Source organism: Hypanus sabinus, chromosome 3, assembly GCF_030144855.1.
Source record: "Hypanus sabinus isolate sHypSab1 chromosome 3, sHypSab1.hap1, whole genome shotgun sequence".
Taxonomy (NCBI): domain Eukaryota; kingdom Metazoa; phylum Chordata; class Chondrichthyes; order Myliobatiformes; family Dasyatidae; genus Hypanus; species Hypanus sabinus.
The window spans coordinates 26,032,841-26,047,771 of record NC_082708.1 but is presented as its reverse complement, the minus strand read 5'-3'; the positions used below and the strand labels follow the sequence as shown (position 1 = coordinate 26,047,771).

Here is a 14,931-nt window from a genome sequence, read left to right as displayed (position 1 = left end):
GAGGGAAATGGATCAGCCATGTTAAAACATAGAATAGTACAGCACATCACAGGCCCTTCGGCACACAATGTTGTGCCAACCTTTAAACCCTGCCTCCCATATAACCCCCCACCTTAAATTCCTCCATATACCTGATATGATGCAATGGCGGAGCAGAATCGATTGGCCAAATGGCCTAATTCTCCTGTATCTTATAGTCTGTGGTCTTACACCTTTCTATTCATTCATCCTTTCCTCTAACCATCTCTGATCTACCTTTTCTGAAATAGCACCCCATTTTGCAACGTTTTATTTGTATCTTTTTTCCTACGACAGATTTTTTTCCAATTTATTTTATGATAGTGAAGCAGTTTCTTCCATCTTGAGGTTATCTCCTATCTATAAATCTCCATGTATGTTCTTATTCCAAATTACTCGTTTCAAATTCAGAAATTCTCTGAGGCACATGGACAATAGAGGTGTAGATATAGTAGATAGCCAGGGTGGAAATGGAGAAAGTATGGTGGGATGTCAGGTGAAGTTCTTTTTTCTGCACTGAGTTGTGGGTGCATGGAACACTGTGTCGGGGTGATGGTAGAAGCAGATACATTAGGGACATTTGAGAAACCCTTGGACTCATGGATGACAGAAAGTTGGAAGGCTGTGTAGGAGAGAAGTGTTAGAATTGTCCTGATGAAGGGGCTTAGCCCGAAACATTGGCTGTTTACTCTTTTTCCATAGATGTTGCCCAGCCTGCTGAGTTCCTCCAGCATTTTGTGCATGTTGTTAAGGGTTGGATTGATCTTAGAATAAGTTAGAAGGTTAGCACAACATTGTAGTATTCTATGTTCTATTAACTAGTCGCCACATAGACCTGTGGGCACCTCACATGTTAGTCCATTTAGATAAATACTAGAAGAAGATAATGTTTACTTATCCTAGATTATTCATTACTATATTGTGAGTCAGACCTGCTGAAGATAAATGAGAAATAGTTTGTCATTCTCTACAGCTGTCTGCAGTTCACCTTTCTTGATAAATATGAGCCTTTTGAAATATTGTAATATTGGTTTGGCAAAGTTTATTTATCTGTGTCAATATAATTGCTCATACAATTCTGGAATAACCTTTATCTAAACAATTCACATTGGGGGGAAAAAACACTTCAAGTTTGCATTATGAAGTAAAATCTATTTATAACAATAACTCACCCACTGTCGATCTCCTTGCTGGCAGGCCAACTGTGCTGGTGGAGTTGAGGGTGAGGGCAGGATATTAGACTGGAGCTTTGAACAAGTTGTGCCCTGATTTGCAGAAAGCTGCGATGATCAGCTCAAACTGAAAACCTTTCACTTAATACAGTCCACCTCAAGCAATGTAAACATTTTACACTTCTTCTTAATCATTGGGAAATGTGAGGTGTCAATTTAACAATCCCTTGGGCTTTGTTCTGAACCAAAACCAGGCTTTCTCATGTTTTCTGGTGACAATGTAAACTGTTCTGCCAGAAAATATCCGGTTTTTTTTGTTTGAACTTCTCTATAGTCTGTACTGCTGTTAAAATGTTTTCGAAGTATTTTTTCCTCCTCCGTATATAAAAAAAATTTGAATATGGAACCAGAAAATGAGATTTGAAACCGTGACCTAGATTCTGCTGGGAGGTAATAGGGATTGCTTTAGGATAATCGTACTTCAAAATCCAAATTATTTGGAATTCCAAATGATGCTGAAAATGGTCATGGGAACTTTTTCAAATCCGTATTATCCATATGGCACCGTTTAATTCAGAGTAAACTTAGATTCAACATGAATCAAACTCAATGTTTTAGATGTTTTTAGCTATGAACATCAGAAAATGAGGAACTGTCCCCGAATTCCTTTTATTTTTATTGTAGAGATTTACTGGTTTTTTTTAGGTTTTACTGTAATTGTAATCTGTTTTATCAATTTTCGATGGGGAGACATGGAGAAGGAAGGCTGTTTAGACGTGTTCTTTCAAACTTTGTAAAACACTGTCATCTAGTGTCAGATTATGAAAATGCCTGGAAATTGTGTAAAACACACAATACTGGACGCATCCTAGGATGATTCACTGGAACACATCATCGGTGATGTAAGCTGGGGTCTTCAGGTTTTGGGTCTTTCAACATCAAACACTCTCGCCCAGGCAACCCAGCCAGGTTGATAAGGGCTTGGCTTGTGTCCCAGCAACATTGGTCCACAGGACTCAACCCTTCTGGAGGTTCACTCAGCATGCTCTGGGATGGTCCTGACGGCTCTTTTCTTTGCAGCCCCCTTAATGCCAAAGTGAGAGTAGGTTCTGCAGAGTGAGCAGCCAGCAAAATCTCTACAGCCCACCCCTAGGCTCGCATTGTACCCCCCATCCTCGTCTCTGGCTGCTCCAGGTTTTTGGCGTTCTTACATTCAAACACCTCCTCATTCCAGTTTTCCCAAGGAACCGTCAGTTCCACCATGACCACCTGCATCAAGATTTCTGACAGAATGACCTTGTAAGGCCTCAGCACTGATGATGTGATGAAGTCAGGGAACTTTAGTGTCTTGCCAAGATCGGTTTTCAGTTGCCAGTCAGAAGCCGTGGTGAGCAAGTCTGCTGGTGAGCAGGGCTGAGGCTGTAATTAGTCTCCAGCTTTGACAGCAAGTTTGGCTTTCTGAGTTGGCAGATGTGCCTACTGTAGTTAATTGCCAAGGAGATACTTTCCGCCACTACCTTCATAGACCTGGTCAGTGGCAGCACCCTTCTCCCTGAGCTTTTGGGCAGCTACTGAGGATGTGTTCCAGGGTCCCTCAGGGAGGACATGATGGTGCCTCACTTTTGCCCCAAGCAGAAAAAGTTTGCCAGACTAGGTAGGACGCCTGCTGGATGAACTTGATGCTCTGGGCTTCTGCCTGGCAGATGTTGGACCAGAAGATCTTCTGCTTCAGTGCACCCTCACACCTTGTCCAAGCTCCCTGCTGCGCCATTCCTACCATCCTGGTGATACACACTTCCTCGACAGCTGTTTAAGCTCTTACTGGATAAGATCAGAATCAGGTTTATTAACACTGGCATGTGTTGTGAAATTTGTTAACGTAATAGCAGCAGTTCAATGCAATACATAATAATATAGAAAGAAAAATAAATCAATTACAGTAATATCAATACATATATACACATACATAGATATATACATACATATTTACACACACACACACATAATAAATTTTAAGAAGTGCAACAACAGAAATAATATTTATTTTAAAAAGTGAGGTTCAATCTCCATTCAGAAATTGGATGGCAGAGGGGAAGAAGCTGTTCCTGAATTGTTAAGTGTGTGCCTTCAGGCTTCTGTACCTCCTACCTGATGGTAACAGTCAGAAAAGGACATGCCCTGGGTGATGGGGGTCCTTAATAATGGACATCACCTTTCTGAGGCACCACTCCTAGAAGAGGTCTTAGATACAACAGACACTAGTACCCAAGATGGCACTCATTAATTTTACGACTTTCTGTACCTTCTTTTGGCCCTGTGCAGCGCCCCCCCCCCCCAAGTACCAAACAGTGATGCAGCCTGTCAGAATGCTCTCCACAGTACATCTATAGAAGCTTTCTAGTGTTTTACTTGACAAACCAAATAAAGCCGCTGTCTTGCCTTCTTTGTAGCTGTATCAATATGTTGGGACCAGGTTAGATCCTCAGAGGTTTTGGCACCCAGGAACTTGAAATTGCTCACTCTCTCCACTTCTGATCCCTCTATGAGGATTGGTTCCTGTTCCCTCATCTTACCCTTCCTTTGTGTCTGCCCTGTGACCTTTCAAAGCAGGTTGAAGGGCAACTGCCCAGCCCCACCTGACCAGAAGCCACTGTCCCTGCCAGATTCCTGTGCCTCAGAGGTGACTCAGCCATCTCCACTGCGTCCTCGTCCTTCCTGTCTAGACCTGAAAGTTAGCTGATGAGGCTTTGGGGTCACTGCAATCTGTGTACAGCAGCACTTCTCTTGTATGAGAAACTATGAGCTCCTCGTTTGGGCTGCTGAATGAAAGGTGTAGAGTAATGCTGCTCAGGCCAAGTGAGAGGCCCAGTCAGCGTGAAAGGTAGCCATTGATCTTTCTTTTGAGAGCCTCAACTGTTGAGATGGGTATTTTGTATACGAGCATTGGCCAGAGGATTTGGGAGAGGATGCTATGCTGGTAGATCCAAGCCTTGAACTTGCTAGGTAGGCCTGACTTGCCCACTCTGGTGGACCAGACTTCTAACTCCTTGGAGGTCTTCTGGGTGGTAGCTGCATCTCTTAGGCTGCAGTCAAAGACCTTCCCCAAGCTCGTGATTGGTTTCTCAGATGGATGGGACAACATCAGGCAGCATCTGCAGAGAGAGAAAAACAGAACTAGCACCTGCTGAGTATTTCTGGCATTTTCTATCTTTGGTTTAAGTTTATAGCATTTGCTTTTAGATTACTAAGCTTAATTGTGGCTTTATGTTTACATTTAGACACGAGAACTGCAGATGCAGGAAATCTTGAACAACACACAGTGACCAAAGGTAAACCAAAGGTGTACAAAAAGCTGGAGGAACTCAGCAGGTCATTCAGCATCTATGGAGGGAAATGGATATCGTTTCTCTCCATAGACACTGCCTGACCTGCTGAGTTCCTCCAGCTTTTTGTGCATGTTGGGTTTATATTTGGTCAGTGATCAATTTAAGGGAATCAGTACATTACTAGATATCTTAATTCCTGGGTGGAAGGAGAGAGAAGGAGACAATATGCTCGTCTTCCCTATGATATAAATATTGCAAAGCTCACAGCATTTAAATGTGCTTCAAGTGAAATCTGTAATCTGAAAGAAGGTGGCAGGTTGTAGAATCAAAATGGATGGTGATGTACTGAGCTGCAAGAATGACTCATTGCAGTCCTGAATTGATAAAAATTAAATGTTTCAAAGCAATCTTACACCCAAAGTCTGCCATAAATAAAGCACAATGTAAAAACATTTTCCTGTTCATGTACACCATCGATGCTGTAAAGAATGAATGTGATTTATTGTCAAATTGTGCACCAGCTGGGACATTGATGAAGATGTTTGAGTGCACACAGTTAAAGATAAAGAGACACCCATTTAAGAAAGAAGTGACTTCTTCTGGTTGGCAAGATTTAAAGAAGAGTGTTCCGCAGGGGTTGGTGCTGGGACATCAGTATTTTACAGATTATATAAACGAATGGCACTATAGGTAGGGACACCAAAGTAGCTAATGTCATAAGGGTAGTTAAGAAAGTAAATTGAGAAGGGGACATAAGGAGACTAAAAAGGGATATGGATAGGTTAAATGAATGGGCAGAGCTCGGGCAAATGAAGTACATTGTGGCAAAATGTAAAATTGTTCATTTCGGAAGTTAATATAAAAACAAACAAGTCAGATCTTTGAATTTCTCCCCACTCACCTTAAATCTGTGCCCTCTAACACAAGAGATTCTGCAGATGCTTGAAATCCAGAGTAACACACACACGAATTGCTGGAGAATCTCAGTAGGTCAGGCAGCATCTATGGAGAGGAATAAACAGCCAACGTTTTGGGCTGAGACTCTTCATCAAGACTCTAGATCCTGATGAATCTAGATCAAGTGCCCTCTCATTCTGGACTCCCTGCTCTGAGGGGGAAAAGATTCTGACAATATATCCTATCTATGCTCCCCATAATTTTGTAGATCTTTATAAGGTTGCTCCATCAATCCTTTAGTTTGATTGAGAATAAACTTAGCCCATCCAAACTCTCCTTATAACTATAGCCAACCTTTCCAGAAAACAACCTGGTGAATTTTTCTGCATTTTCCCTATTATTACTACTACATCATTCCTGGAGTATGATGGCTGGAAATGGACGTTTTGTTCAACTGCAACATGACATCCCAAATTTCAAACTCCATACCTTGGCCTAGGAAGGCAAGCATTTAAAAAAAAATATTTAGATCAGTATTTACAGTAGTAGAGCATCCAGATATCTCATTAGAAATTAATGCTCCATCAGAACTAATGTCATTTGCAGAATTAATTTAATCAAATTAACAGTAATAAAGAAAATAATGGTAAAGAGAGATAAATTCCCAAGCCCTGATGATTTATATTCTAGGTAATTAAGGGGAGTAGTTATAAATATTGCAGACTTCTTAAATATAATCTTTGGAGTTCTCTTAATTTAGAAAAATCTTATTATGGTTGGAATATTGGACAAATCACTTAAGCGTTTAAGAAAAATTAGAAGCAATCCAAGAAATCGTAGACCGTCCTAAAAACAGAAAATGCTGGGAATATTCAGCAGGTTGGGCCTCATCTCATCTGTGAGAAGAGAAACACGGCTAGTCTCAGAGCCCTTTTATCAGAACCATAAACCATATTTTATTGGGAAATTAAACGGATGAGCATTTTGGAAATTTTCAACTGATCAGCATGGATTTTATTCAAGAAGCAATTCGGCAGGAGAATGTCTATCAATATTATTTATATGAGCCTACAGAATGCATTTGAAAACTATGCTCCTCACCCTTCACAACAATTAATTCCAAATCCATCGAGCATATTGTGATTGTGCCAGCCATCATGCACAGGTTTGCACTAATCCCAGTTCATTCTCTCCCACATTCATGACAGAATTTAAAGATTATTTGTCACATGTACATTGAAGCTTGCAGTAAAATAGGTGGTTTGTGGAAAAAATCAAAAGAGTGAGGATTGTGCTGGGCAGCCTGCAAGGGCACCATGGTTTCATCATCGACTTAGGGCGTCCACAACTCACCAACACTAGCTATACGTCTTTGGAGAGAGCAGACAAGCTCCTCACAGGCAGTGGCAGGAATCTAACCTTGGATCTTACAGGCTGATGCTCCAAAGCGATTGCACTAGCAACTGTACAATCTACCACTCATGGATACACTAGGGATAAGTTACAGTGTGTAATTAACCTATGTGTCCTTGGGATGCGAACGTCTAGTGGAAACTTGTGTGGGTCAAGGGAGACACGCTCCACACAGATAGCATGGGGGTATCAGGGCTGGATCCAGCTTGCTGGAGCTGTGAGCCAGAGGAGCTGTGCTGGGCCTATGTTGGATAGTATTCCAAGGATGTGTTTTGGCACTGTATTCTTCAACTTTCAAAGTGATTCCAGGATTGAAAGGCTTGTCATATAAAGAGTGTTTGATGGCTCTGGGCCTGTATTCACTGGCATTCATAAGAAAAAGGGGTGACCTCATTGAAACCTATCAAATGGTAAAAGGCCTCGATGGAGTTGGTGTGGCCATCTCCAATGGGATCGAACCACCGTGCACATCTTTCCCTATCCCCACCCTTTTTTTTTCCTGCAGGGATTGCTCCCTATGTTGACTTCCTTTTCCGTTTGTCCCTCCCCACTGATCTCCCCCCTGACACTTATCCTTGCAAGCAGGACAAGTGCTACACCTACCCCTACACCACCTCCTTCACTACCTTCCAGGGCCCTAAACAGTCCTTCCAGGTGTGGCATTGCTTCACCTGCGAGTCTATTGGGGCCATCTACTGTATCTGGTGCTCCCATCGTGGCCTCCCTTATATCAGTGAGACCCGGCGTAGATGGGAAGACCACTTCGTGAAGGACTTGCACTCCATCCACCAGAGAAAGCGGATCTCCCAGTGGCCACCCATTTTAATTCCACCTCCCATTCCCATTCTGATATGTCAATCCATGGCCACCTCTACTGTTGTGATGAGGCCATTCTGAGGTTGCATGAAGAAGAAGAAGAATAGCCCTTAACTCAGCAGTGGAGTTATCGGGGCACCATCATGACGGTGTTTCTGTAACAAGCTATTCTTGTTTTTACGAGGCCGAGTTGCTAGCTCGACACTCAACCCGACCTTGGATTTGAACTCGGGAACCTTCGCTCCGGAGTCCGGCTCTGATATTATTGCACCGCCAAGCGGGACAGAGGTTGCATGAGCAACACTTTATATTCCGTCTGGGTAGCCCCCAAACATTGATTTCTCAAACTTCCATAATGCTGTCCCCCCACCACCTCTGCCTTCACCAGTCCCTATACCCATTTTCCTCTCTCACCTAATCTTACCCACTCATCTCCTCCCTCTGGTGCTTCTCCCATTTTCTTTTTTCCATGGCCTTCGGTTCTCTCTTATCAGATTCCCCCTTCTCCAGCCCTGTATTTCCTTCACCCATCAGCTTCCGAGCTCGTTACTTTACCCCTCTCCCACTCCCAGTTTCTCCTATCACCTTATGGTTCTTCTTCCACCCCCACGTTCTTACGGACTCCTCATCTTCTTTTCTCCAGTCCTGATGAAATGTCTCGGTCCAAAATGTCGACTGTTCACTCTTTTCTACAGATGCTATCAGGTCTGCTGAGTTCCTGCAGCAATTTGTGTGTGTTGCTTGGATTCCCAGCATCTTCAGATATTGTCATGTTTGGGTGTGGAGAGGATGTTTCTTATGGTGGTTAATTGTAAGACCAGAGGACACAGCCTCAGAACAGAGGGACATTCTTTTAGAACGGAGATGAGGAGGAATTTCTTTAGCCAGAAGGTGGACAACCTGTGGAATTTGATGCCACCAGCAACTGTGGAGGCCAAGTCATTGGGTATATTTAAGACAGAGGTTGATAGATTCTTGATTGGTCAGGGCAAGAAGGGATATGGGGTGAAGGCAGGAGACTGGAGCTGAGAGGGAAAATGGATCAGCCCTGATGAAATGGTGGAGCAGATTCGATGGGCCAAATGGTTCATATTTAGAACTATTCACTTCATCTGTTGAAGTCCAATTCTATTTCTTTACACAAGATTGTAAAATCAGTATTTTTATTGTTCAGAAAATTGCATTTTGAAAATTCATCAACAATTTTCATGAATATTTGTAGATCAGCCACTGTGAAAGTAATAGTAACATGGTTTTAATAATGGTAATCTATGGTTCACCTGAGCTATTTTAATCCCTGCATTTACTGTCATCCTCACAGATACTTGTTTCACACTGGGAACACAGAACATCCAGGGGACCTGCTGCTGAATACAAGTGTTGAGGTTTTGCCTTACAAGGTAAAGAATGTCAGCATCTTTGTGCTTTATTATTTCTGTGTTTAAAAGTAGCTGCATTATTCAACAATGAGAAAGGTGAACAGATGATCATTACAAAGATTAACTGTCCTGTGATGATGATAGTGGGGGTGGAAGCACACAAGAGACTGCAGATCCTGGAAAACTGGGTCAAAATGGCAAAATGCTGGAAAACCAGCAGGTCAGGCAGCATCTACAGAGGGAAATGAACTGTCGTTGTTTCAGGCTGAGGCCCTTCATCAAGCCTGAACGTCGACTGTTCATTTCCCTGCCTGACTCACCGAGTTCCTCCAACATTTTGTGCGTGTTGATTGGAAAAGATGAACTGATGGAGGAACCCTGGGTCAAGCAGCGTCAATAGTGAGAAATGGACAGTCTATAGGACCATAAGATATAGGAGCAGAAATAGGCCAATCAGCCCATCGAGTCTGCTCCACCATTCAATCATGGGCTGATCCAATTCTTCCAGTCATCCCCCACTCTCCTGCTTTCACCCCATACCCTTTGATGGCCTGGCTAATCAAGAAACTATCTATCTCTGCCTTAAATACACCTAATGACTTGGCCTCCACAGCCGCTCGTGGCAACAAGTTCCACAGATTTACCACTCTCTGACTAAAGTAATTTCTCTACATCTCAATTCTAAATGGACGTCCTTCAATACTGAAGTCATGCCCTCTTGTCCTGGACTGCCCTACCATGGGAAATAACTTTGCCATATCTAATCTGTTCAGGCCTTTTAACATTCGGAATGTTTCTGTGAAATTCCCCCTCATTTTCCGGAACTCCAGGGAATACAGCCCAAGAGCTGCCAGATGTTCCTGATATGGTAACCCTTTCACTCCTGGAATCATTCTCGTGAATCTTCTCTGAACTCTCTCCAAAGTCAGTATATCTTTTCTAAAATAAGGAGCCCAAAACTGCACACAATACTCCTAAGTGTGGTCTCACAAGTGCCTTATAGAGCCTCAACATCACATCCCTGCTCTTATATTCTGTACCTCTAGAAATGAATGCCAACATTGCATTTGTCGCCTTCACTGCTGACTCAACCCAGAGGTTAACATTTAGGTATCCTGCACAAGGATTCCCAAGTCTCTTTGTATCTCTGCACTTTGAATTCTCTCCCCATCTAAATAATAGTCTGCCTGTTTATGTCTTCCACCAAAGTGCATGACCATACACTTCCCAACTTTGTATTTCATTTGCCACTTCTTTGCCCATTCCCCCAAACTATCCAAGTCTCTCTGCAGGTTCTCTATATCCTCAACACTACCCGCTCCTCTACCTATCTTTGTATCATCGGCAAATTTAGCCACAAGTCCTTAGTCCAAATCATTGACATACATCGTAAAAAGCAGTGGTCCCAACACTGACCCCTGTGGAACTCCACTGGTAACCATCAGCCAGTCAGAATAGGATCCCTTTATTCCCACTCTCTGTTTTGTGCCAACCAGCCAATGCTCCATCCACGCTATAAACCTTCCTGTAATTCCAGGGGCTCTTATCTTGCTAAGCAGCCTCATCTGCGGCATCTTGTCAAAGGCCTTCTGAAAATCCAAGTACATCTACTGCATTTCCTTTGTCTACCCTGCTTAGAATTTCTTCAAATATTGCAGTAGGTTAGTCAGGCAGGATTTTCCTTTCAGGAAACCATACTGGCTTTGGTCTGTCTTGTCATGTGCCTCCATGTACTCCATAAACTCATCCTTAACAATCAATTCCAAACAGTCGACATATCTTATGGCATCTTTTTAGAGGAAAGCCTCAGAACAGAAGGGTGTCCCTTTAGAGGAGAGATGAGAAAATTTTCATTTAGCCAGAGGGTGGTGAATCAGTAGAATTCATTGTCACAGAGATCAGTGGAAGTCAATCCATTGGGTATATGTAAAGCAAAAATGATAAGTTTTGGATTAGTAAGGGCATCAAAGATTATGGGGGTGGGTAGGCAGGAGAATGGGTTTGAGAGGGAAAATAAGTAAGGTATGATTGAATGGCGGAGCAGACTCGATGGGCTGAATGGTTTAATTCTGCCCCTGTGAAGATTTTAAATGGACTAAATATTAGACGCAGATTATCTGTAACAAATCAGTTCTAGCTTTCTTTATGTAATCAGCAATTGTCTCAGTGAGTGTTAATTCTGTCCCTAGAATTTTCACTAGCACAGAGGTTAAAGCAACTGGCCTGCAGTCAGTGTTCACCCCTGAGTCTTTAGATGCTGAGAAGACTATGGGCTTCTAGAATTGTATTCTTTAAGCCCCTTAGCAACCAAGAATTTATCCCAGCTGAGCCTGTTGATTTATCCACATTGTACAGCTACTTTTCCCTCATCCCTGCTCTTTATCAATCATTCAAAGTCTCAATTGTATCTTCCTTTGTACAGAATCTGGTAGCATCATCTTCCATGGTGAAGATGAATTTCAGGTATTAATGTGCCTCCTATAACCGTGAGTATTGGTCTCTGATCAGATCCCCATCTCTTACAACCCTTTTCCTTTTCTCAAACCTATAGAATAATTTTGGATTTCCTGTTTGTTTTTCTGTCCCACCTGTTCGATGCTGCTGTGCTGTCACATCCACAGGGCTGTGAGGATGGGAGTTCCAGAACTTCCTACTCAGTAATTACGTGCGACTATCAATATATTTCCAAACTAGGATCATCTGTGACTTGAATGGAAACCTGTGGCTGGTGATGTTTCTGAACTGCCTGAAGCCACTCTACTTCTACTTCTACAGGATGGCCTGTCAGATGACATTTACTGTGTAGCAGTAATGCGATCACTCGAGTCGAGTGTGATGTTCTCCAAAGGGGTTGTCTCTGCAATTTTGGGGTGGATTCCCTCAATGGAAAATGCCTGTGCGCAACTTTGTTTAATGTGGGGACCCTGATGCGCAGGCAGTCACCTTAACAGATCGGGTTCGGAGTTCAACGGTATCGAATACAAGAGGACTGGGGACCCTTCACTGCTGTTGTGATGTGTCATCATCTTCCACCAGCTTCACCACTGTGGTCTTGTTTGGATCACTCTTTGTCTGGAATCTTCCTCTTGACCTTACCGCCATGGATGACCCTACCAGGAACCAAGCACCAGATGGCTAAAGTCTAGGGAGCATTGCTCTTGGGATCTCAGGAACTCACAAGCCTCCCTACCACAACAAGGTGATGATCACTGGATGATGCACCATCAATAACTCACTCTGAGACGTAAAGGCGAGATATCGGCTTTTATTGACTGGAAGAAGGAACAAGCAGTGAGTGACCACCATACTACATCTTGGAGACTGAGAGGCTGGGTTCAGGCCTTGATTGCCTTTATACCGGGTCTGTGGGAGGAGCCACAGGAGCAGTCAGCAGGGGGCGTGTCCAGACCGGTATATGTAGTTCACCACACTGGAGCCACTGTGTACCATTGGAATAGGGAATGAGCATTTAGGGTGGTGGGTAAGATATCAGTTGAGTGTAGTTCAAAGTGCTTTACAGCAGGACAAAGTGCAAACATGAAAATAAAAGACAAAAAGATGTTAGTTCAGAGCAGGGTAACATAAGTAGGCTTTGAGCTGGTGTTTAGAAGTGTTAACTGAGCCTCGTCTCTTATTGTCATAGATACTGAGATCCCCAGCTTAGGAGCACAGTTCAAAAAAAAAAGCTACCTGCCAATTATCTTTTGTGGGAACTTGAGCAGGATTGATCCAGACCATTGAGAGCCTTTAAAACAAGGAAGAGAACTTTAAAATCAATTCTAAAAGATACAGGAAGCCAATGCTGCGTAGTTAGGAGGAAGTGATATGCTTCCTCGTCCTGGTGTTTAGTTAAAAGTCTAGTGGTGGCTTTCTGAATGATTTAAGGTTTGCTAGTAGTTTGCTTTGGAAGGCCAGAAAAAAACTTCTTTGCAGTAATGTAGTCTATACAATATAAAGGTGTGAATTAGTTTTTCAGCATCATTACAAGTCTGAAAAGGACGTACCTTTGCAATATTTCTTGAGGGTAGAAATACTGCTCCGTTCACTGTCTTTATGTGGGATTTTAAATTCAAATCTGAATCAAGGGTAGTACCCAGACTTGTTACTTCTGATTTTACAAGGAGAGCCAAGTTCACAAGTTTATCAAGGTATTTACCTCTTTTGGCAGTGGGACCAAGCAAGAGTATTTCAATTTTATATTCATTTAGTTTTAGGAAATTATTGCTCACCCACTTGTAGCCATAACAGAAGTGAGAGGAGATAGGGTGTTATCATCATAAGGCTCAACCATTATGTACAATTGTGTGTCATCTGCATAACTGTAAAAATCAACTTTATGTTCTCTAATGATGTCTCCTCGGGGAGCATGCATAAGTTTAAGAGTAGGGGACCAGGACAGCTTCTCTGTCAATTCCATGCCTGAGAAAATTGTCCTCCAAGTCAGACAAAATAAAAATCTCTCTTTGCCCAGGATGGTGTAGAGCTTCCTGAAAGAAGTTGAAGCTGCATTCATCCAGACAACTGGATAATATACCATCATCCTCCCGATTTGGGGGATAAAACCTCAAGTTCAGAAGCTGAGTCACTCTTCTTCCAACAAGTCTGTCCTGGGCTCCCTGTCAGAGTACAAAGTCACCTGCAAAGGAATACAGCAGGCATCATGACCTCAGGTGCTCAGAAGAGGCAGACTGTGGAATATATACTTCGTGGTTTTAAGTATGTACCCATCTTTTATATTTTATGGAGTGTGGGAATTGGTGAGGAGATGTCTCAGGGAGAGGTTTTACCCAGATAGATCTGCCAGAATGGCACCTATTGAGATCAGGCAATGCCAGGTTGAGAACCCTGATGATCCAAGCCAGCCCTTGACCTTGATTATGACCATTCATAAGCCCTTCACCCCCGGGGTGAAACAGAGCATTTTGTTTGATTTCCCCTCACTTAAAGTCGCCTGTGGGAATTCAGAATTCTGGCGTAAGCTTGAGGAAATGGTTGAAATTCACCAGATGCACCCTATAGATATACACGTGTTGGTAAAAGCCAAGTGCCTGAGCAATATCTTGGCCCTCCTGGACAAAAATAAATTTGTACCCGGAAAGGCCAACCTAGGAGGATTTACTCAAACATCGATTTCTCAAACTTCTGGTAGTGGCCCCCCACCACACCCGCCCTCTCCTTCACAAATCCCTATCCCCTTTTCCTGCTCTTACCTTATTTCCTTGCCCTGCCATTACTTCCTTCTGGTGTTCCCTCCTCTTCTTTCTTCCATGGCCTTCTGTCCTTTACTGTCCAACCCCAGCCCTGTATCTCTTTCACCAATCAATTTCCCAGCTCTTATCTTCATCCCTCCCTCCCTCCCTCCCTCCCTCCCTCCCTCCCAGTTTCACCTATCAGCTTGTGTTTCTCTCTCCCCTCAACCCGCCTTTTAACTCTAGTCCTCATCTTCTTTTCTCCAGTCCTGCCAAAAGGTCACAGACCGAAACGTCGACTGTACTCTTTTCCATAGATGCTGCCTGGCTTGCTGAGTTCCTCCAGCATTGTGTGTGTTGCTTGGATTTCTAGTGTCTGCAGATTTTCTCCTGTTCAAGAAAAAATGTAGCAGAGACCTGAGTTAAATAATCTATCTTTTTTAATAATTACTGATGGAAGTGAAGGCATTGATGCTTTGGAGGGAGATCATGAACAATTGTAGGAGATCAAAGAAGGAAAGGATTTGGATCTGAGGAACTTAGCAGAGTTCAACGTGGATCAATCATCTCCAATTCAGAGTTTGTATGGTTGGTTACTGAAAGAAGTTGGACTGGCGTTGTGCACAGTCCTACCATACTCAAAGCCCACTTTTTGACTGGAAAGCAGCCAAGAAGGATGGATAGGTGGCACTGGCAGTTACATGACAAGTATCCAGAGGCT

At 43.0% G+C, this 14,931-nt stretch overlaps 1 protein-coding gene across 2 annotated transcripts in view; it reads left to right on the top strand.

Moving 5' to 3' along the window:
- mgat4a (alpha-1,3-mannosyl-glycoprotein 4-beta-N-acetylglucosaminyltransferase A) overlaps window positions 1-14,931 on the top strand; it is a 293,401-nt gene that overhangs the window by 262,498 nt on the left and 15,972 nt on the right. For both annotated transcript variants that reach the window (XM_059963900.1, XM_059963901.1), the window contains exon 12: window positions 8,964-9,042. In XM_059963900.1, the coding sequence (XP_059819883.1) occupies window positions 8,964-9,042 (79 nt within the window). The remainder of the gene's footprint in view (window positions 1-8,963; window positions 9,043-14,931) is intronic.